Source organism: Artemia sp. Qi Xiang Cuo, chromosome 9 (genome assembly GCF_049724085.1).
Source record: "Artemia sp. Qi Xiang Cuo chromosome 9, ASM4972408v1, whole genome shotgun sequence".
Classification (NCBI taxonomy): domain Eukaryota; kingdom Metazoa; phylum Arthropoda; class Branchiopoda; order Anostraca; family Artemiidae; genus Artemia; species Artemia sp. Qi Xiang Cuo.
This window is the reverse complement of record NC_142802.1, coordinates 1-25,186: the sequence shown is the minus strand read 5'-3', so window position 1 is coordinate 25,186 and position 25,186 is coordinate 1. Positions and strand designations below refer to the sequence as shown.

Genomic DNA, 25,186 nt, shown 5'->3' with positions numbered 1-25,186 from the left:
ACATATCTGCCGCTTATGATAGTGAGTATAAAACCAAGTAGATCCTTCAGGATATCGGTGAGGATAATGTATTTATCTACATTAGGTGCAATATTGTAGACCTTAACTTCCTCCTGTGAAGATTTGCAACGAAATACCGCCTTTTTACTGTCGGCCACTCTTTTATTTATAGAACGACATAAATCATTCATGCAGGTGAGTTCCTCGTAGGGTAATTCAATATATTTATAATCCAACCAATTGATTTTTTGAATTTGTTCTTGATCACCTGGTGGTGGCAGCCAATCATATGGTCTGATTTTTATTTCATATTTACGATCTTTTCTCAGGATGTCATAAGTATTTTTGAGAATACAATCGACAAGAGCCACTTCATACTTTCCGTCGAATTTGATGGTGGGGGAGAGTTTTGTCCAAAAATCACTTGTTCTATTCAGATCATTGTAGAGAGGATCAGAAACATTGGACATGAAAGTCACATAGAAATCATTGGGCATAGTTAATATCTTAAGAACTGACCCAAGAATCAAAATCTGAATTGTATCCTAGCCAGCGAACAAGCAACTGTTTCTTGCCCCTACGAGTACGACTCTTTAATATCTTTTCAATTTGATAACTTTCACTAGTGTTTCTAACTTTTTGCAGTTCATATTCATAAAAACCGCCGAGAATCTCATCATCTTTGGTGTTTCGTAGTCGATAAGTTATGGGTATGGTGTCTAGGATTTTGGACACTTTAAAAAGTTCGGTGCTCCATAAATAATTCCCCTTTACAAAAATATAGGTGTTTGTTTTAATTCGATCAGTATCACCAACATTAAATTTCTTCTTCTTTATCTTCTCAGTGTCATCGGAGTATTGCTTTAGAAAAGCCTCAAATTTATTCTCACTATAATGAGCATCTGTTTGTATAGAATTGGACAGATATCAATGTGGTTGCTTATTATAAATCAACCTGATTTTATCTAAATCGTGAATAAAAGCCAGTGTATTTTCAGAGTACAATATCCTGAAATTGAAAGCAGAATCGTAATTATCAGTCGTTCGGCTAACGCAGCCTTAATAGGACTGTGACTATGATAAAGTATTGTATTATATTTCAAAAGAACCTTTTTCACATGGGGATTAACAAATTCACTGCCACGATCCGATTGAATATTTCTATACGAATCCTGTTCTAGAATACTTTCAATGGCCCGATCAACTTCAACACCTCTCTTTGATCGTAGTGGAATGGCATAAGCATAGCGACTAAAGACACTGATTGACACTAGAATATATTTGTAGGGTGCATTGTGAGCCGTTGAAGTGCATCTAAAGTTAAAAGATCCGTTTGCATTATATGCAGAGGGAAAAAGGCTTTAGTTTGTCGATATTGTTTACTGCGAAGCATGTGATTCCGATGTAGTGTGTAACTCGGTTCATTTTCTAGATAATCTTTTGCATTTTTTAATGTGGTGCCGGAGACAGCTTTGGAAAGCGTTTTGGGGGAACTTAAACTTCCCGCTTCACCAATATTTTCATAGACACCTTTCAGAACTTCATCCATTTTGAATGTAAACACGTAGTGTAATGTCCACTCCTCTTGTGCAAACTGGAGGGTGAATAAATTTGTCTTCTCTTTTGACTAGCAGCCGCAGGTGTTGTATCATCTCCGGTGCTGATAGTATTTTCCAATACTGAAGCTTCTTCTTTTTTAAATTTCTGTGTTGGTGGACTATATTCTCTAAGTTTCTTCAGAATTTGCTTATTTCCAATAAGACTCTTGGGAAAGTTTGGTACATAGAGAAAGGTGTATAGATTATCGTCAAAGGATAAGAGTCCTTTACGATTCGACACCATATCACAAATTAAATCAACTAGATTATAACTTTTTCTCTGAATGATAATTCGTTTCCCTGTGCTCTCGACTTGAACTTGATCGTCAGATTCCAACACGAGATAAGATAATACTCTTTTACTCTGTTCTCGATAGGTGAGTGGCAATAGGTTTCCAATTTTCAATACAATGGAATTCAATTCCTTCACCTTTGACGCTGCTGCAGAATCTTAAGGTGATGTTTCCTGTTTAGAGGGATCGGCGACGGGTCTCTCACGATAAGGTTTATGTTTGTCCACACGTCGCAATGCATCTTGAAGTAAAAGCAGTTTTTTATCATTGGCAATATTCTCATCGCTAATGAATTTGCTTAGATTGTCTTCAAAATGCTCCACGGGTGAGAGGACAAGTTCAATTGGTGGCAACTTATGTGGCTTTGCCATTCTCTAGAGAAAACTCTTTACAAGTCCTGAGATAATTGTCAGTAAAAGTTTAAAAAAGCTACCGCCTGCTTGCACGAGTCGCGTTCCTTAAATATTGTTTCCCCTTTTTTTTAAAGAAAAGACGCCGAAACTGGAACGATGTTGCTTTGTCTGTTGTCTAAAACCATCTTGCAGTTGAACATTTCCCTCAGTTAAATTTAAACAAAGTTCAGATATTAGATTAATGAAATCACTGTCAACACCATGTTTGAGTATAGCCTTCCTAAGCAGAGGTTTTAAAGTGCTTAAAACGGAAAATAAATGCCGTTGTTCGTGTAGTTTCTTCAGTGTCATAATGGCGACTAATAGCCTTTTCTACTGTTCACCGGAAGATATACTGTAATTTCATTGTTGAAAATGTCGGTGACTACTCGTAGATCCTCGGGCGTGCTCTGATAAAGATCCAGCAAAATGTAACCATTGGGCTTGCTTGTCGCCTGTTTTTACGCTGAAAATAAAAATTTAGGGGCGCGAGGTTATATATGCTTTTTGAGTGTTTTGAGTGAGATACAATCACGAACGACTCGATAGATAATATAAACGGTGCAATTCAAAGCAAGGGTTCGCATACATTTGCTCTGATGAAACAGATTGTGTAGAACCAGGGTTATGGAAATTTGTTCATGGTGGGAGCGAACAGTGAACAATTATAGCATTTCCTGTGAGAACTGTTCAATGGATTCAGCCAAATCATCAATAATCAGCCACGAGTTCAATTCAATACTATTGAAAACATCAAGTCCTCTTATGAATTGTGTTTTTATGGTTGTGGCAATAGCTTTTATTTTATCATAGGACTCTTGCCAAATACTATAGCAATAGTATATTTTTTTCGGTTTTTCCAAAAACATTTTATCGCAATTTTGAATTATTCTAGCTAAAAGCGTTGTTTTCCCCGACATTGAGGGACCACACAGAAATGATCTGAAGGGTGTTTTAAATTGATACATGCTGGTGTTGACAACAGTCGGACTATGACTAACTGTAAATCATATGTGCTCAATGAATAAGTAGTAGTTTTCCCAATGAATCTATTCAAGAACAACAAAAACAATATTTCATGGCAACATTTATTACAGCAATATGATAACACTTGTTCAACGTGACACTTGGTCAACATGAAAACTATATTTGTTCAACATGAACAATGATAACACTTATTGTCTTTAAACAATTTTCTGTACAACACTTTTGTACATTAACACTTTTCAGTACAACACTTTTCTATACAACACCTTTGTACAACACTTTTCTGTACAACACTTTTTGTACAACATAAAAAACACTTGGAACAATAGCAGCACAGTTGAACATTACAGTGAATTTAAAGGTGGGAGATCCCCCCCCAGGGACCGCGGGGCCGAAGGCCGGCCGGCCGCGGGCGGGACCCCCCCCCCCACCCTGGGCAGCCACGGGAAGGGTCCCCCAAACCCCGGGAACCGCGATGGAAAAAGAATAGTTGTCGTCACTGCTACTGCAGGTTAGTGGATGGGTTAGTGGTGGTGGTGGTTAAGGTAGTTAGATTGGGTTAGTTAATTTATGAACAGGTTGTGTGGTGGTGGTTAGTTGGTTAGGTTAATTTATCCAGACCAAGTTGATTGCGATAGTCTACGCATTCAACTCGGTCTGAAATACCATAGTGACCATGAGGTAGGACACTCACACCATTTTCGAGCACATAGACTTTGTCGGATATACATGACATTGCATTCCTTTTCACTCTCACAGTATAATTTCTATACTGTAGAGAGTGAAATGCAAGCACTTGTGCTCTCGGCACTAGGCTACTTTCTACACAGTCTCTGTACACGCTCATGTTGAAATTGCTCTTTACAAAATGTGTAGGCACCCCTTTACACGCCTTCTTTTCTTCCCCACTATGAGTTTCAACGCAATAGACTTTGGGACCCGGGAACACCCCCGGGATATCAAATCACTCCCCGTCTCTGTTTTTAACATTAATAGTTGGTTGGGGGCTTGGCGTTTCACCAACTCGGGGTAGAGAGATGGATTCCAGTTGGTGAAATCCATCCGCGAGCTGATGTGTTCCCCCTTTTCTAAATCACCCAATAAATCTTCAGTCCCATTTACCTTTAACAGCAGAGAATCTGTATCACCATAGTAAACTTGAGCCTCCCCCTCCCGGGGCCATTGCACCTTGCACACATTGTAAAAAAACGACAACATGAGCTTTTTTGAAATTTCCAGTACTTAACTGCCGCCTGCAATATTCTTGTTCAGTACCACATTTCGCTTTCGCCTGTGTAGAAGAACCATGCCAGTCTCTATGCTCGTGAATGATGTAAAATTGGGGTTGGCAATAATTTGTGCGGACTCTAGAGGGTCAGTCACGACGTCGCAGCGACATCTGTTACGAGCGCTTTCACACATTTTGCCAAACGATGAATTTAGAATGAGCTTGTACATTTCCTTCTCCACCTTTGAATTTGCCCTAGAGCGTTTATCGACAAAGGTGTCGATAAAGTTTTCAAATACGGTCGCTGTTTGAACTGCAGGACCCTGTTTATTTTGGTGATTTTGAAGCCATTGTTCACCATCCAGTGCAAAAGCACATGGTGAACAACGATATTCTCCTTAGGGTCCAAATCAGCTATCAGTTTCTGTTTGGAGGGAGTCCAGTGCATCCCCATATCCTCAACCAATGAACGATTGTAGGGGCTCAACGAGTCCCTGCTCACGGGCCGATTGATACAGGGAAAGACAAAATCTTTGACTGAGTCGTGAAGGACCAGCGGAATATGACTGTCAACATCAAAGAACCATCCTTGTAGCCCGGTGTCTTCGACGATATTAATGTTGGGGAACACACAAGAATTATCAAACCATTGATATTTCCCACACGGCAAAGAGCAGTTGGATCTTGCCCAGGGATATAACGAGCTCATGTCCAAGAACACTGCTTTTGACTTTGCACCCGCGCTTTGTCCGCTCGGATCGGTTGATAAGACGCGGTCCCTATGAAAAACATACCCTCCCCTCATTGAACGCTCTACAAAAAGGTGTTTATCTACATCGGTGATTAGGCCTATTTCCTCCCTGCTAATTTTTAAAATTAAATCCATCACTAAATGGGGTGTGGAAAAATAATAGCCTATATCTATCCCGAACTCTGAATAGATCTGGTCTGTGTTCTTACAGAATATATCCAACAGAGTTAGAACGTCACTGGCCAAGTACAGTCTACAATAATCACACCCATTTTTACAATCCCCCTTGGACCACACCTTCTTGGCAAACTCATACTCCTCGGCTGTGCATTCACTGTTGGTCAGTGAATTGTGAAAAGCTTCAATTGGAGGTAGTTTCTCCTCGCTTAAGCGTGCGCCAGAACAGTAATAATCATTTGCATATACACCTTTGCAGGTCAACAGGTCATACATTTCACTGTCTGGAAAGTGCTGTTTCAGTAAGGGAAAGCTATCAAACTTGTCGCTTTTCTGCACTTGAATTAGTTGACTTAAGGATTTGGGGAAAAAACTAAAGGAATCTAAAAACCTGATTTTATTACAACACGTATGCCCATTATCCACTGCCTGCCATTTCAGTTCGAGAAGCAATAACTTCTCGGCCGATTTGGGAATGATGTTATAGGTAAATGAATTATTTACCCATGGACTATCTACTCCCCCTCCCTCCCTATGCATACGTGCCAGTGCCGGTAAAATAAATTTTAAATCATAATTAGAGTTGTGAATAAAAACTGGGATAAAAAACTGTTGGCTAACATTTAAATTACACGATTGATGCGCAACCCCTCTAAAGGTACTACCCCCAGATGATATTTCCTGCCACAAATGATTATGATCTCGGAATTTCCCCCTCCCCCTCTTTTCCCTTTAGTCCCCTTATCCCCCTCCTCTACAAACTCTCCCTTACAAACCCAACATATTTTTTGATTTTTAATTGCGAGACGATCTTCTGCAGACAGCACAATTGGATAATGGGTATTTCTTAAATGAGAAATAGCACCATTAGCCGTACCACTCAGTTTAGTCAGTGCCTTAAACATGCACTCGGGCCCCTCATCCAATGTTTCTACTATTTCTAACAACCGCCTGGGGTTAGAACTATCTTTTTACGCGTGTGCATAGGACACTGCAATAGCCTGATTTTCTTTGACTTGGTTTGGAAATCAGGAGTTGCTCACCCCCATCAGCTTAGTTTCACAGTCCATAGATAATTTGTTACACTGGAGGAGTGTGTTTTGGAAATTTTTGAATCGTAGAATAGCCTTATCGCCTGAAACCGTTTCCACTGTCTGATAGCCATGCCTTCTACAATGCTTCATATGATTCCGTAGTTTTATATCACTACGGAATTGTGACAAGCATGTTGGACAGTAGAAACGTACCCCTAGATCTCTACCACCCCCCAGAACTCTACTAATTTCAGTGATAGGGTTAAAATGACCGATTGCATTTGGTTCACTAGGCGGCGTGTATAGCAACCAAACCCAATGTCTAACAAAATCAACTGACGGGCTCCTTATAGGGAAGACCACCCCCTTCTTTTTTGAGCGAACCCCATCTTCAAATTCAGTTTCATATTGTACCACAGTAACGCCGATATTTAAGTGGGCATTAGCCCTTTCAAAAATGTCAATGGATCTTACTGTTACTGGGAATTTCCCCTCTAAGTAAGAAAAATCTACAACTGGGAAATTGGCCCCATCCTTCCCCTGTATAGGCCAATGATCTAAATTCTTCTTGGTAGCGTCATCTGCTAGAGGCTGAAAGGCTGATATGAGGAAAGCATATCTGAAACATATTTGACCTGTTTCAAAACAAATCCGCTGGACACCTTGACAACCTTCCAGATCTGGATTATATTTTAAAACTACTGCTCTTGGCCCACCTGCCCCCCCTCTTAAAATAAAATCTTTCTTAAATTTACAAATATTTACGATTAAATTTTCAACAAAAAGAACTAAAGATCCACTCCTGGTTTCGTTAAAGTTCTCAAGATGCGTTATAATTTCATCCACCCAATCCATGAAAGCTCCTCCAAAATTTTCTAAATTCGAATAAACCAAACGCATCTTGGAATGTACATAATGATAATAAACTTCACTTTTCCCCTCATTTAAATAGAACACTTTTAAAACAATAGAGACCTTAATTGATTCCCTCCCCCACAATTGAATTTGATTCTCCAGTAGTGCACGAATTTTATCTACATAGACATGCACAATTTCTACGGGATCAAAAACAAAATTTCCCCCCATTAGTGAATTAAAGGGGTCCCCAAAGGTTGCAGTGAAAACAACTAGTGCATTTAAAGTTCTGTTGGTCAATTGAAAATCAGGAAAAGTTGTACCCCCCTCCCCCTCTTGGATATTACACACACCCCCAGCTTGTTCAAAAGAAACTGGAGTAATCTCAACTTCAGGTGGTTGAAGTGGATTAGTTAGGGTATCGGAGGCTGGAGGAGGAGGGTTCCCTGTGAAATCATTTAAAGCCTGTATTGTATTTGGGCTCAAGTCTACCTGCTCAACTGTGCTAGGATCTACATTAAAAAAATCAGCTTAAAACTCATCAATATCGAAAGGTACTTCAATAGAGTTAATGATTTCGTTGTCCTGAAACTCTGCTGGTGGTTCCTCCCCTTCTTCACTGGACGGAGAGTAGGGGACCAATGCTCGTCCGATCTATAAATGAAAAAGAGCTTATTTTCAAAGTGTTCAAATCTCCCCTACTGCTGTTAAAATTTGAATTATTATCTAAAGTCAGCGTTTAGTAGTAGTAGTAGTAGCAGTATGAGCATAGTCGCATTTGGTTAATTCAACTGAAAGAAAATCCAATGTAATATAAGATAAATAAAATCTAAAATGCCGCTTTACATGGAATGCTGTAGTTTGATTTTGTTCAAAAAAAAAAATAGCTTATTTTCAAAGTGTTCAAATCATCCCTACTAATTTTATTTATTTATTTTTTTTTTTTGCGGCGCTTTCCCACAGCGCTTCTGTCAGCGATTCTCGGGCCATCAGCGCTTCCCCCGGCGCTTCCCTAACCTTACCCCACAGCACTTCCCGGACCCACCGGTGCATTCCGGGCTCCGCGGCTCCCGGCCATTTACATAATGTCTCAAACAACCGCATTGTTAGGCGGCATAAGTCGTTTCGCCTACTTCCCGTACAGGTTGTCTAGGACTCCAAATGAGCCTAGATTATTTTTAATCTCGTGTCTGTTTTGTTTCCAAGCATATTCTCTGGGAAACAGTACAATTAAATTCGAGAACCGTTAATTCTTATTCAGGAATGTCTCTCCATGCAAAATATTGGCAAGTTGATCTAGACAATCGTTACGCAAATTAGAATTACGCCTATGTGTAAGAGATTGCAATGCTATAATCTCTGTCCAACACAAATTGAGTGGGGGAAAAACATCTTTTAAAATCTATGAAATTTTAATTTTACAGTGTTGAAAAAAAAGCGAAAAGCGAAAAGATGGAAGAAATGGGTAGAAACTAATCAGCTTTTGAAAAAACCGTGGTCTTTACTTGATAGCCTCCTCATAGAAAATTGTGTTTAAATAAAACGGCAGTTTATAACGCAAAGGCAGTTTTCTATGAGGAAATTATGTCCGGGATATAGTATCCCTCTTCGGCTTCACTACGAGCCGATTCAGCAGACTGCTGAATGTATGCGATAACAGTGACCTGACTTAAAAGGGGGAACAATGTCCTTTAATATCTCTGACATAATTTTACTGTGATGAAATAAAAGGTTTACTTCTAGGCCACTTAAAACTATAATATTCTAGGAAAAATAGCATTTTGTGATAAAAAGGTTCTCTAACAGTAAACTAGAAAATTAGCTAAAAATATTATTATGAGAAAGCGAAGATGTCTACAATGGAAAATTGGAAAGATTAGAAAAAGAGCGGTTTCTTTGCAATAAAACTACATTATATTTAGATATCTCCGAGGGAGGGGGAAGCAGAGAAATTTAAAACAATGGGTGTAGGATTATAGAGAAAATAACATTTTTTTTTGAATATCTCTGAGACAAACTTTTACAGTGTTGAAAAATAGTGAAAAAGAAAAGACTAAAAAAACAATGGAAGAAATTGATATTTATTTCTATAACTAGAGGTAAAAATGCTTACATTTGCATAATCCGTCTGGGCTTGGGTGCCCGAAGGACCAGGTAGTGCATGTTGGAGGGTAACCTCATGATCTTTCGCAACCGGGCCAGCAATATCATATGGCTGTGCAACCGGGGCAGCTTCTGAGGCCCTTGAAAAAGCTTGCGTAGGTGGGGCTTCGGCATTGAAGCTATTCGCCCACTCTCTCTTTGGTTTTCTGAGAGGCTGCACTTGGGCAGGCAGCGTGGAGCTAGAGGGTTTTGGCCAGCGACCATATTGCATGGCAGGGGGCGCATTATTGGCCCTTGCTTTCTTAGCGGGTGGCGGCGAGGAGCATTCTTCGCTATTTGCGCCAGTCATAGATCTCATAAATGTAGGGTCCGCAAATTCTTCATAATTTGCCTTAAAGAAGAGAAAAAAGTTAGTATGGAAAATAATTTCTCCCTTTTTAAAGAATGAAAATTATTAACTATAATTTTGTTTAGAAAAGTATTTATCGCAAAGAAAGCACAACGTAAAAAATTTCTTGAAATATACTAGTCGCATCCTTTTGAATCTGAGAAAGAAGAATTACGGCTCACTGAGCCGTTCAAATTCAGCCTATATAAGTCGGCCTAATTTCTTATTTTTAGGTGTTTCTGTTCTTTTCTGGTTTTAATCTGCATTGAGCATGCCTTGTTTGATGCATTTAAAGTATTAGCGGTTTTTTTATCTTTCCTTATCCTTTTTCGATAGCTGGTATTTACCCCAGCCCCAGAAAAAACAGCCCGAGGAAAAAAATCCCCACGGAAAATATCCCTGAGAAAAGACATGGAAAAATATCCCCTCCCCCCACCAAAAGATATCGCATCCGTTTGAATCTGAGAATTACGGCTCACTGAGCCGTTCAAAAGCCGGCCGAGTTTGTTTGAAGAAAATCCCCCCTAATACTAAATGTTGAAAATGTGAATATTTAGTCAAACATCGAAGCAGTGATCTGAGCTATGGTTGTTTTTAAGTTATCCAATAAATAAAAACATGTTTTTATTCGCGTCCTTTTGAATCTATGAAACCTTGGGAAACTAAACTGCTAACGAGCAGGAAATGCTTTAAAAAGCGTCAGAGCTAATTATAGGCCTCGTGCTGGAGTCTTGTGTCAAAACAGAGCGGGATTTTCATTAAAAATTGACATAAGTCAGTGATCGCTTTAGCTGTAAATATATAAGGAAGTAATTTAACGAAATGGTATATTTCTTTTTGAGAGAATTTGATTGTAAAACAATGGTGGGGGGGGGGGATTTAGCTGGAAATATAGAGGGAAGGAATTTATCGAAATGGTATTTCTTTTTGGGAGAATTTGATTGTAAAACAATGGTTTGGGGGGGGGATTTAGCTGGAAATATAGAGGGAAGGAATTTATCGAAAGGATATTTCTTTTGCGAGAATTTGGGATTGTAAAACAGTGTGGGAGGGGGTTAGGGTAAAAAGAATATATTTTATGTTTTCCATTGATTATAATGATGTTTGTATGGTTTGGGGGGGGGGGGTTTGGGGATAAAGGAATATATTTACGTTTTAGCTGAATATACTGGAGGATGTCCAAGGAAAATTCGTTTGAAAATAAAAATGCACTTACATTGCTAATTGCGGCTGCCAAGGCCTCAAGCTCATCAAGTATGTTAATTGTTCTATCTATTGTAGATGTTTGCACTGTGTCACAATAGTTTCTGATAATTTAATCACATTACATGTCCGTTATATACGAAATCTCAAGGGCGAATTGTTATGTAACGGGGAAAACCATATGTAAAAAGCCCTCTGATTGGCTGAGAAGGGGGATTTAACCGACTCGCTGACTGGCTGAGAAGGAAACACGTGATCTAACTGTTTCCGGGAAACTCATAGCATTTGGATCGAGCAACAACAACAAATACTATTTCTGGATCATAACATTCGCTGAGAGCGTGCCAAAAACACACCTGGAGAAAGAGACCTTGGAAAAAAGAGGTCATTGACCCCATTAACCATGTTTTCTCCCTAGGGGGGCTATGCCCATATTTGGTGTACTCGTGGGAGTTTTAAAAAAAAGTGTCCGGATCGGGATTCGAAGGGGTATTGTACTCGTCGCGCTGGTACCCCCCCTTCTACTCACAGTAAATAAATTACAGCACATAAAATTTATTGTAAGGGAGTCTTTCAATTTAAATGGCCCCAAACGTTTCAAATAACTTTTGTTCAAAATTCAAACGGATCACCCAGCTCCCATTTTGCCATTTAGTTTTAGCTTTTAACCAATCTGTTACAGCTGCAATTAATCCATGCAAAGAAATTTTCAAAATTTTAAGTTACGAATTTTCAGTACGCAAGGAAGAATCCAAAAAAAGAAAAAGTAAATAACACTTCCCCGTTCATGAAGATTTATTAGAGAAAAGGAAGGCTCGAGCTCGGGACTCGGAGACATTTACAATACAAAAAAAACTACTACAAAACACATTATTAAATGTTTTTGTAGGGGATAAAGTTGAAGCGTTTACCCAGCTATAGAGCCGGGAAGCGAATACTTTTGGAGGCATTTGTCTGTAGAAAGTCTTACATTGTCTCTTCTGGTTTGATTCTATCTAGTTATTGTCTTAAGAATTTTCCTGGCAATTAGTCCATGCCCCTAAAAACCAAATTATTATTAAACTAGGAAATTACGAATAAGTTAATATTTTACCCTTAAATTGATTTTAAACTTCATCTTTTTTACGCTTCTGCTTCGTAGGCAAAAGTAAGGCTTTGGGGCTCTGTCTTTATTATGATTAAATAAAAAAAAACAAGTTTTTTAAACTGAAAGTAAGGAGCGATATTAAAACTTAAAACGAACAGAAATTATTCCGTATATGAAAGGGGGTGTCCCCTCCTCAACGCTTCGCTCTTTTCGCTAAAGTTTTTTTTTGTTTTAAAAAACAAAGTTGTGAGACAAAGTCAAAATTTAGCGTAAAGAGCGAGGCGTTGAGGAGGGACAGCCCTTTCATATACGGAATAATTTCTGTTCGTTTTAAGTTTTAATGTCGCTCCTTACTTTCAGTTTAAAAAACTTTTTTTTTTATTTAATTTCTGATCGTTTTTTAGTTAATGCAGCTTTTATTTTGGCTCAACGTCATTGAATAAGTAAAAAAAATCTGAATAAAAATGTTACTTTTATTTTGCTAAATGGATGTCTCTAAATTTTGTCATGACGTAATTTACAAATTAACTTACGTAACTAACTTCTATATTCGTATATTTTTCTTCTGGCAAAAAATACAAAGTTGCAGATTTTTGCAGATATGAGCTTGAAACCTATGTAATAGGGTTTTCTGATACGCTGAATCTGACGGTGTGATTTTCATTAGAATTCTTTCACTTGTAAGGGATGTTTCCCCTCTCTTTAAAAAATCGGGTAAATTTCTCAGGCTCGTAGCCTTTGATGAGTAATACTAAACTTAATAAGGTGCTGATAGGGTAGTAAATGAGTTTCTTAAATATGGTGGCTCTGAGGTTAGAAATAAGTTATTGAAGATTATGAATATGATTTTTGAAAAAGGGGAAGTACCTAACGATTTTAGGAAAACCTTAATTAAGCCACTTTATAAGGAAGGTGACAAAAGTGAGTGTGGTAATTATCGAGGCATTAGTTTGGTCTCTGTAGGTAGCAAATTGCTTAGTAATATGATACTTTTTAGACTGAGAGATACCGTAGACAAAGTTTTAAGAGAAGAGCAGTGTGGTTTTAGAAAAGGTAGAGGATGTGTTGACCAAATTTTCACTCTTAGGTTAATAATTGAGAAGTGCCTAAGTTTTCAAACACCTTTGGTCCTCAGTTTTTAGATTATGAGCAAGCGTTCGATTCTGTTGATAGAGGAGCTTTAGTAAAGGTTTTATCCTTGTATGGTATGCAAGACAAATACATTAAAGTGATTAGTGCTATGTACGAGAATAACACTGCTGCGGTTAAGGTAGGAAATGAGATTATCAGCTCGTTTTGTATTAAATAAGGAGTTAAGCAGGATTGTGTTCTATCCCCATTTATATGGATTAATTTGATGGACTTTGTTTTAAGGAGCACAGGAAAGGCAATGGGATACCAGGGAATCAAATGGGGAGGAAAAAATCTCCTGGACTTGGATATGCTGATGATTTAAGCATCCTAGATGAAAGTGTGAGCAAAATGAATGAAGTTTTAGAGGTTTTGCGAATTCAGGGTGCTAGAATATGTTTGAAAATTAATTTTAAGAAGAACAAGTCAGTAAGGATTTGAATAAGTTAAGATTAATATGTTATTCTATGTGATGAACAGAGTAATATGGTTGGCATCGTCGCTTGACTTTGGTATATTATTGGTAGTCATTGGTAGATTATGTAAGTTAATAAATGTATAATATACACGACTCAATGTGTTTTTTCACAGCTAAAAAAAAGTCTGAAAGAATAGAAAAATATGTGTACAAATCAAGGTTAGAACATTAGAAGCTAAAGTGATGACAATGGTCAAATATGGCTCTGAAGCATGGACGCCCCGAAAAGCGGATGAAGATTTGCTAGATGTTTTCCAGAGAAATTGCTTAAGGATTGTTCTGGGTACCCGGCTGACTGACTGTATTTCAAACAATAGGATATACGAAAAATGTGGTTCAATACTGCTTTCTAGGTCTATAATGAAAGAAAGGTTGAGGTGGTTAGGGCATGTTGTGCAGATGAAGGATGACAGATTTCCGAAGATTTTTCTTTTCGGCCAACCATCTAGGGCTTAAAGGAAAGCACGTCGTCCCCGTCTTTGGTGGGAGGACGTCATAAAGAAAGATGTAAAGGAAATGGGAACTTCGTGGGCGGGTGTAAAAAGGGAGGCTTTGAATAGATTGGGGTGGAGGAGGAGCGTGCGTAGCTGTGTTGGCCTCAGGCGGCTTGGTGCTGCGATGAGTTGTTAGTAGTAGTAAACTTAATAAAATTTATATATTTAGAATCAGTATTATAAACTTATTCTTTTGATACATTTATTGACATCAAAATTCCTTTTTTAAAAGTTTCGATCACTATTGAGCCGTATCACTTGTTTTTTTTAGTGTTTTTTTTTTAATTACGTAAATGTTATTAAGTATATAAGGGGGTTCTCCCCTTAGTCAATACCTCGCTCTTTAAGTTAAAAGTTAAAAACAAATTTAATTCACAAACCCCTGAATCACAACGGCCGTTTAGTTAGAATAGATAGCTCTTTTGAAAGCACTAAAAAAAAGACTGTAGAGTAAAGAGCGAGGTATTGACTTGGGGGAGAACCCCCTCATATACGTTTTAATTTCTGTTCATTTTAAGTTCTAATGTTGCTTCTTATTTTCAGTTGAAAAAAAAAACTTGTTTTTTTTTTATTTAATTTCTTATCATTTTTTAAATAATGCTTGGAAATCCGGTAACTCCTTAATAAAAATTTCCCTTCTGCCAAAGAAATGCCTCCATGGATAGACTCCCAAGTAACCCCTTCTCCAATCCCATCCTCCAGACAAAAGAATCCTTCCTGAAAATGGCTGTATACTTCACAATAACCAATAAATAAAGCTGGCAAGTCCGTCGCCCCCTTCCTGGAAATTTCCCTTCCCCCATGAAAAATCCTTTCAGGTGAATAAACACCACACAAACCCCCAACCCACCCCCCCCCCCTCACTACAATAAAAAACACCTCCTTAAAATGTATGTATACTTCCCAATAACCAATACTATATTTTGACATTGAGTAAAGTTCATAACTTTTAGCCCTCCCCCCAGGAACTTTGGGAGATTAAGTCATCCTAAAAGATATAGTTATCATATTTTCGACCATGTTGAACAAAATGGCTATCACAAAATTATGACCTGATGACTTTGGGGAAAAAAGAGCGTGAGAGGGGGCCTAATTGCCGTCCATTTTTTTGGTCACTTTAAATGAACACTATAACTTTAAATTTCCGTTCCTATGAGCCCTCCCACGATATTCTAGGACCACTGGGTCGATTCGATCACCCCTAGGAAAAAAAAACAAACAAACAAAAAAACAAAAAAACAAATAAACACGCATCCGTGATCTTTCTTCTGGCAAAAAATGCAAAATTCCACGTTTTTGTAGATAGGAGCTTGAAACCTCTATAGTAGGGTTTTCTGATACGCTGAATATAATGGTGCGATTTTCATTAAGGTTCTATAACTTTTAGGGGGTCTTTCCCCCTATTTTTGAAAATCAGCCAAATTTTCTCAGGCGCTTAACATTTGATGGGTAGCACTAAACTTGATGAAAGTTATATATTTGAAATCAGCATTCAAATCTGATTCTTTTGATGTATCTATTGGTATCAAAAACCCGTTTTCTAGAGTTTCGGTTACCATTGAGCCGGGTCACTCCTTACTTACAGTTCGTTACCACGAACTGTTTGAAACCCGTTTTACTCTAGCCAAAAAAATGGTTTCCGAAATGACCCTTTCCAAACTTTTGGGCAATTTCCGTCACTTTGTAAATTTGTAAAAAGTTATGCAAAAAATTGAAGTTGCAAATTTATGCCAAAATAAAACTATTTGTGAAATTTCAACTTTTTTCAGTAAAATATATACTTAACTTATTACGTGTGATATATGTCTTAAACTTTTATATTTTCTTTTTTTCTTCTGCCATAGTTCGGCCTCCATCCCTTGCCAGTAAAATATATGTGTTACGTCGTTCACAGTTCATTAAAATGTACTTTGGCATTGCGCACTATTTTTACGTTTATGCATCAGCATTTAGTGGACATATGGGGGTGACTTTTTCGGTTTCAAAGATTACATGTACTTGGAACAATTATTTAAGTTCGCTTATTCAATTAAATTGCTATAGTTTATCACCTGAAACTGTTAATAGTTCATAAGTGTTAATAGGTATTTTTGTGTGCCAGAGTTAGCAAACTCTTATAACCCTTTAAAAACTCTTAAAAAAACTTAAAAAAAGACTCTTATAAACTCTTAGAAAACTCTTTAACTCTTAGGTAGAGGTTATTTTAAATCCCAAGGAGCACCAGCCCGGTTACCGAAGACTTCTTTTTAGTAAAGACAAAAATGGAAGAATGTTTTATTAGAGTCTTATTGAAATCACAATATTAGAAATTGTACTTGATTTATACAAATTTATATTTATAATATATCATATGCATCTAAAAAGTTTTCTTTCCATATGTTATTTTGGAGGGGGAACAGAGGGAGGGAGAGGAGGGGCTCGCTAGTGGTATTTTGCCAGAATTTTATTCCAGTGATAATTTTGGAATTAGTAGTTAAATATATGAATATTTACATTTTTTAAATATATAAAGCATACGCCTGAAAGGCTTTCCTTCCCTTTTTTACAGGGAATAGAGATTTTTAAAACTAGATTAAATATTAGGCATGAGAATATATAAGAATGAAGTAAAATCTCTAATTCTGATATTTCTGAAATTTCTAGTGTGGGTTATCCATCCTTGACGTTGCTGGAGAAGCGACTCGTGTTCTAGAAGCTGACGATACAGCGTACATTCGCAAAGGTCATCGATACAAAATCACCAGAGGAGATGGCGCCAGGGTCTTACAGATAAATATGCCTTATGAGCGAAACTGAATTACATACTGCAGACATGCAACATTGTCTTTTTTTCTGTAACTGTTTTATGGTGCTTGTATTGTAGTTAACCTTGAAAAATAAACTAATGGTTTGAATTTTTTTGTGTATTGAAAAAAATTAGCTTTTTTGGGTGGAACACTCAAAACCATATGATAAATATGAGATCGTTGGACCTGTGCAAATATTTTAGAAAAACTAAAATCCAATCTTAGAAGCACAAAGGGTTGCAAACATCGAACTGACAAAGCTAGAACGGTGAGTTCTACTTATTAAAATGTTTTACTAATAATATATGGCTTCTTAATAAGTTAAAATATTAGAGTTTCCAGCGAGAGGAAATATCCAAAACAATCTCAGCATATACAACCTTTGAAGTTTAGCGTTTAGTATGCTACATTTAAACACTGGTGTATGAGCATGGCAGATGGCTGTTTTTACAAGTTTAATCCGTCACCTTAAACGTCAAATCAATATTATGTTATCTTAAACGTTGCATAGTTTACTAAACTCCTAGAACAGATAGAAAGTAATTCAATCGATAAATCAATTTTTTGCACTAAACAAAGTACGGAGCAAAATAAACAACTCAAGGAGGATTTATCAGTTCAGACACAACCTTATGTGGGACCAAAAAAAACCTTTCAACTTAAAAAAAAAAAACGAAAGAGAAAGGCGTGAACGATCATAGAGAAAAAAGGAACAGATATCGAAATGTAACAAAGCTTAGAAGAGAGAATCATTAAGAAAAAAGAGAATCCACAGATTTAAAATTATTAAAAATTGAACAAAAAGGAATTCAAATGAATACTGGGAGGAGTGGTCAATATACAAAGTCTATGAAACAATGTCTGAAATTTTACTATATACCTAAGGTGTAAATATATATCGGGATTTCTTTCTTTGGGATTTCCCGCAAGACGGACAATACAGAAGCTGTAGATAGGGTAAGATGAAGGATGAGTTTTTGCTTCAGATGGCCTAATAGGGTGGTTACCTATACTAACAAGAAGCCTATAGACCCTAATTAGTTTCGTACAGTGAGGTCAAATTATATCCGTAGGTTTAAATCCATGAGATTCCTTCAACTGTACCTTGAATTGCTTCATATTCCAAGCCCAGCATTTGCTGTGTTTCAACTTTTTCGGAAGTTGTAGAACATATTTGAAATCTATTTCTCCCAATGTGTTTGGCTCATATCGATCTGATGCAAGTACAATTTGAATTTGTTCGGTAAAGTAAAACTTCTACAACTTAAACAAAATATTCCAGCTATGTACATGTTTGATTCTTTTATTCCTAATTTAGTCTTTCTTTTTTTACAATTTAATAATAGTTGATAGAGTTGACATACATTGTACATGAAGACATATTTTGTGCTAATATTCCTTTAATTTTAAATACATCAAATAATTCTTCTTCACCAATCCCGTCGAAGGAGTGTCATCGGCTTATAGTAACCAAAATTCTAAGTAAGGAAAGTTAACATACATTCATAAATTAAAACAAATCTGGTTTTACAGCGTCACAAAAATCCAACATTCAGTTAGTTTCAAAATAACCTTTAAAAGTATTTTCATAATTTTTAAAAAGCGTACAAAAACAAGACGCGACTTTGATAAGAATTGTGCTGTCTATTTCAGCGCATCCAAGAGACCTATACCGGAGGTTTCAAGTTTGGATGTGCAAAATCAGGAAACGTCGCACTTTTTCCAAGATGTGCTTGTTTGTTTTTTCCGCCAGAGAATACTATAACGAACTAGTGGTCGTTCAATGTCGAAAGGGGTTCATTCTAAGGGGAACTAAGCATTATATTAACTTTTTGAATGACAAAAATATCCTTTCACAAGAGTTTTCGATTTGTGCCATCTTGTGTGGCTAGCCAAAAGGTTGACCCAAACAGGACCAATATGTAACCAAGGATAAATTTTTGAGTTAGGCAATTTAAAACTTTCTAAAACCTTCCGATGTACAGCTTTCGACAAATTTTGATATACCTGCGGAGGGCATACGCTACACAAGGACGCATTCATCATAAAATTATGCAGACTCCAAAAGTTTTGAGCTGTTTTAGAGAGTATTTATGCAGCGGCACAAACGCTTGAAACGTTCCATTGGTTTTAGATGGCTGCAAGAGAGAACTGAGTCGATGCCTAAAAGCTAATAACTGTTAGTTTTTGAGCCATCCTTCGCTTAACATTTTGATAAGTTTTACCGTAATAAGCTTTACCGTTAGCCGTTGATACGCTTTACCGTAAAATGTTGTGTGGAAGAATCTTGAAAAAAATTGAAAAAAATCAAATTAATTACTGAAAAAATGTGCATTGTCAGATTAATTTACATATGCTGATATTTATTCCTTAAAACCTTAATTAATTTTTTATTTCTTAAAGTTACAAATATAAAAACGATTGAAAGAAATTTTTTTCAGTAAAGTACAAATTATATTCTGGCTTTTAGAAAGCATAGGGGTTTAGAACCCTAGTCATATTAATTTCTGCTCGTTTTGATTTTGACTCTGTTATTTGTTTTAATTTCTGTTTGTTTTGGGTTTCATTTATTTAGTGATACTTATTTCTGGTAGCTGTATGCTTGGTAGATTATTTGATTCTATTTTTGTTAATTTTTGGTTTAATGGAGTTCTTTACTTTTAAAAAAAAACTTATTTTGTGGAAAAGGTTTTTTAAATTAATTTCTGTTCGTTTTATATTGAAATAGTCTTTTTCAGAAAAAGACAGAGCCTCTTCTAAAGTTAAACAGCCATCCCTTCCATAAGAACATTAAATATCCCCTGGGCATAACTTACAACCCTTTCCCCTAATATCGGGATTTTATCAACCCCAAAGGCAATGCTATATGATATTTATACTATTTTGAATAGAATGGCTATCTCAAAATTTCTATTAGATGCATTTCGGGACAATACGACGTGTGTGTGTGGAGGGGGGGATAGCTTCCCTCCGATCACTTGGACTCTCAAAAAGATCACTAGAGCGTCTGATTAAAAATGCGATGAGCCCCCTCCGAAGTTTATATAACCATGCTTTCTATAAAAACCTTATATGCCCTTAGGGCATAAATTGAAACCCTTGCCCTGAGGAGTGAGGAGATTTGTTATTCTCAAAGGCGTAATATCCAGACCTTTCAAATACGTTGAACAAAATGGCTATATCAAATTTTGATTGGAAGTGTTTTTGGAAATGATGGGTATGGGGGGGGGGGGGTAGGCAGGGCCCTGTGATCACTTTAGACTAATAAAAAAGGCACTAGTCCTCTCAATTTCCAATTGAATGAGCCCTTTTTGAAGCTTCTATGACAAAACGTTCTATAAGAACCTTATATGCATTAAGGGTATAGCTTACGACCCTTGTCCCGAGTGCTATGGGGGGAGGGTTGTAATGCTCAAGGACATAATTTCCAGACCTTTCAACTACGTTGAACAAAATGATCATTTCAAAATGTTGATCTAAATATTTGGGGAAATTATGGGCATGTGGGAAGGGGTGATTCTCCCTCTTATTACTTTCGACAATTAAAAAGGGACTCAATTTCCAAGCGGAAAGTTTTTACTACAACATTTTCTGTAAAAACCTTATATACCCCAGGGTATCACTTCAAACTTTAGCCCTGAGGACTCTGGGGGGTTTTCCATACTCAAAGACATAATTTCCAGACCCTTAAACTACATTCAACAAAATGGCTATATTAAAATGTAGATCGCAAGTGTTTTGGGAAATGGTGGGCGGGGGGGGGGCATTCGCCCTCCGATCGCTTTTGACAAAATTTTAAAAATTTTGCTTGAATGTGTTCGGGGAATTGGTGGGCGTGAGAAGGGGTTTAGTTTCCCACCCATCACTTTCGAATGTTTAAAAAGGCGCTAGTCCTTTTCAATTTCCAATCGAATGAGCCCTTTTTGAATTTTCTACGACAACACTTTCTACGAAAATCTTAGATGCCCCCAGGGCATAACTTACAACCCATGCCCTGAGGGTTGTGGGGGGGGGGGATCATCCTCAAAGACCTAAAAGTTCCATATCCCTTTCAATTTCCAATCAAATTTTCAAGTGCCTATAACACTTACTATAAAACCCTTATATACCCCCAGGCATAGCTTACAGCCCTTGCCCTGAGGGTTTTTGAGGGGGGGGGAGTTTATCATACTCAAATACCTAATTTACAGAACTTACAACTACGTTGAAGAAAATGTCTATCTCAAAATAGTGATTGGGTGTGTTTGGGGAAATGGTGGGAGTGAGAAGGGGGTTAGTTGCCCTCCAGCAACTTTCAACTATTAAAAAGGGCAGTAGCCCTTTCAATTTCCAATCAAATGTCCCTCTTTTGACGTTTCTACGACAACGCTTTCTATAAGAACCTTAAATTCCCCAGGGTATAACTAACAACCCTTGCCCTTAGGGCTGTAAAGGGGGGGGGGGAGTTGTCATCCTCAAAGACCTCATTTCCAGAACCTTTTACTACGTTGAACAAAATAATTAATCAACTATGTTGAACAAAATTTCCAATCAAATGAGCCCTTTTTGAAATTTCTACGACAACGCTTTCTATAAGAACCTTAAATGCCCCAGGGCATAACTTACATCCCTTACTCTGATGGCTGTGGGGGGGGGGTGTCAACCTCAAAGACCTAATTTCCAGAACCTTTTACTACTGTACCATGAGTAAGATGTGATGTATTTGAAATACCAAAATAAAGTTCCTTTCTAAAGATAATTCCGATTTCTTACAATTAAGCTAAATCTAGTCGCAAAAAATGAAAAGTCCTTAATCAGCAAAGAGAGAAATTGCATTTCTAGCTTCAGTCAGACAACGGCGCTAGTCGTTCGAATTTCGCTAAGAAAATCGTAGCAAAAAAAAATGCAATGCATAACATTTCTAAGGAAGTTTAAATGGCAAAAAACTGTGTGAACGACTGAATCATCTGAAAAATCTCAAAGAGATTATTGGACAAAGATTTGCGTCCTCGGGTCACTTGGTCCAATGGCAGGCAGTCCTTACAGTGCAGGACGAAAGAACTGTGTTTGGGAGTGGTGTAAATGTGTTTTTTGATTTTAATGTGAAATTGGACTTGATACGATTAGTACGAAATTATTTTGGTCACCGTTATTGTCATAGAAGTGACCTGTTGCTGTACAACTAGGCATGTAAGTTCAATAAATCTATTGTCTTCTTATATGTGTTTGTTTCTCTTATATGTCTGAGTCTAGTCCGATAATAGGTAACTAGTTCGCCAGTCTCCAAGGTAAATGCTCCCAAAGGAATCTGATCTCCAGATAGCCCGAGAAGAAGAGGCCACGCTTTTTCATTCCTACAAGCATCAAAAGTTGTCATCGCCACAGCTTAGAAAGAGTTTCTAACCCCTGCCAGCCTATAAGAATTCGTATCTCTTGAAGTAAGATCTAATTGCGCCGCGGAAACAAAGATCTGAGACGTCAAAACTTATAGTTCAATAATCCTTAATTACTACTAAAAACTTTACATAACAAATGGTGCGGTCGGAAATCGGAGGAAAACTACGAACTAGTTAGGATGTTTTAACTTTGTAATTCAAATTTAATTTTTGGAAAGATACCTACATAAAATAAAATTGATTTTGCATAGACCCAAGAGGATATGTTATTAACCAACGTATATATAAAAAAGTATATAATTGCCTACCAAAATTGATTTAAATAAAATTATAATATAAATTGATAAGACCGCCCAAAAAAAAAAAAAAACGAAAATATTAACGAAAATCAATTTAATAAATAATGTCCAAATCGTTTCCACCCAAAAAAATAATAATCGAAAAAAAAACCCGACAAAAAATGTAAATCAGATATTGAAGAATTTAATATCCAATTGACCCAGTTTGTACAATTAACAAAAACAGACGTTGAAGCATTAAAAGACATGCTGCTTCTACGATTAAGAGGCCAAGCCTTAACCTTTCTAAAACAGGTCGAGCATACCGTAGGAAATAACGCCAACTTGCCAATAAATAAGGTTGATGACTTGTTAAAAGCATTCAAAGAGAGATTTATAGAAACCAGTTCAAGAAATAAATTAAAACATGGAGTAGTGAACTTTGATTTTTCACAAAATATAAGGGAATATCTGGATAATATACGCATTTCTGTAGAAGCAAAATACGGAAGTGGTTCTGGGCAACTGTATAAAAAAGTCATGCTAAATACCTTTCTGCAAGGGCTACCCCCAAAACTATATAGAGTAGTAATATCCAAGAATCTTCAGACGTTGGATCTTGCAGTCCAAGAAGTAGAACTACTAATTGAAGTTGATAAAATGGTTGCAAATCATAGTAATGCAAAAATAAACAGCCTAGGCGACTCACACGCGAACCTAATCTTCAAGGGCGATCAGACATCCCCCAATTTCTTTTCAAGGGATGACTCCCCAGTAGCACAAAGAAACAAAACGCCAGAACCCGCTAGGCAGAAAACAGTACGTTTTCAGCCCATCAACCCTACAATAATAAGGTGCTATAACTGCAATCGTGTCGGCCACATAGCAAGAAAGTGCCTCTACGTCACCAATCCCATACCAAGAAATGCTGTCAATAACATGCAAAATTACGTTAACCATGTGTTCAGAAGAACAAATATTAGCACCGTTCGTGCAATAAACTAGAGTAAGGGGGAATCGCGCCAATCAATACCTTATACTGCACACCAACCCAATCTATACAGCCCTTTCCCGAAAAGGCAAATTAATTACCAGTTTGAAAACCAAAATATTCGCCAAGGCCAATATAATGCGAGAATTCACTATAAAAATCATGAAAATTTCTCGAACAGACATGAAAATCGTACAAGCAAACAGCACTGGCAAACAGCACCAGCAAACCGCACTGACACGAGACATCCACTTTACCATAATAATACATGGCAAAGACAGGCAGACATAAATCATTTAAATATGCCTACGGAGCCTAATACGTCTAAATATCTATTACAGGCACCGAGAAATGAAATAAATTCTCAGGGAAACGCTTCAGGCCCCTCAGAAACATAAGTTGGACCCCGAGGGTGCCAGGGATATTTAATAGGTCCAAAACAATACTAGTGCCTTCTTGTAGTGATATTATTAACAAGTTACCTATATTTAATGATTTTTGTGTAGAAAACGTTTACTTTACGGCCTTAGTTGACAGTGGAGCTACAGTAAATATCATAAACTCTTGAGTATTTAACACGTTGCCTCTGCACATTAGGAGACAATAGAACCCTAATAATCAAAATTTAACAAGTGTTACCGGAAATAAATTAAATGCGAAAGGGTCAATGTTCCTAAAAGTAAACAGATAAACTAGACACGTAAAGACATTTGTTATCATATGCAATAATCTCCACGATGACGCTCGTAGCGGTTAAAATTTTCTAAGTTATATTAAAATACTCTTATACGTAGACCCCGAGAGGATTGTCCAACCAGCTAATGTGGGGTAAAAAATTTCCACCATAAGAAATCGTTACAGATGTTACGAAGATAACAGAACAGTAAACAAAATTACTAATGGTATAATGTCGAAGTATTTTGAACCCCATGTCTCGCAAAGACATGGCATAATTGGAAATTTGTTCAATTATCCTGAGAGATATCGCAGAAATGAAGTAAATTTAAATAATAACAGTATTGAATCTGCGAAAATGAAAATAGGAGATAAGCGACAGTACAGATAAAATGAAATTAAGAAAATAGTTGAATTGTGGAAAAACATAATAAAACCCAACGTGACGCCACAAGATGCCGCAGCAGCGCAGCATAGCGCCAGCATGAATCTAATAAACAATAAAAATGAAGAGAAATATTACGGATTTGCGATAAGTAAAACAAAAGTCCCTCCCAAAACGATGCAAAAAATTCAAATATCATAACTGATCGAGCCAACAATTAGCAAATCAGAAATATGGTGTGCGACACCGTCTGAAATTCCCGAAAATCTGTCATGCGAGGACCAGATTATATCTTATAACAAAGGGGAAGGTTTTATTTGGGTAACCAATAACCATGAAAATCATACAATTACAATTAAAAAGGGGACCTGTTTAGTCCAAATCCAGGTTTTAACGGAAAATGATTTAAATAAATGGGAAAATTCAAAAAGAAACCTAGTTAACGGCATTAAAACTTCAAATAACGAATATCCTTTAACTAAATCGCAATTTTTAAA

At 37.1% G+C, this 25,186-nt stretch overlaps 1 protein-coding gene across 1 annotated transcript in view; it reads left to right on the top strand.

Annotated features, from left to right (window-relative positions):
- The window catches only part of LOC148948192 (3-hydroxyanthranilate 3,4-dioxygenase-like), a 72,008-nt gene extending 54,915 nt beyond the window's left edge, over positions 1–17,093 (top strand). The window contains exon 5 of the mRNA XM_089094552.1: positions 16,843–17,093. Within this exon, the coding sequence (XP_088950678.1) occupies positions 16,843–16,995 (153 nt within the window). The 3' untranslated portion in view covers positions 16,996–17,093. The remainder of the gene's footprint in view (positions 1–16,842) is intronic.
- The last annotated feature ends 8,093 nt before the right edge of the window (positions 17,094–25,186 follow it).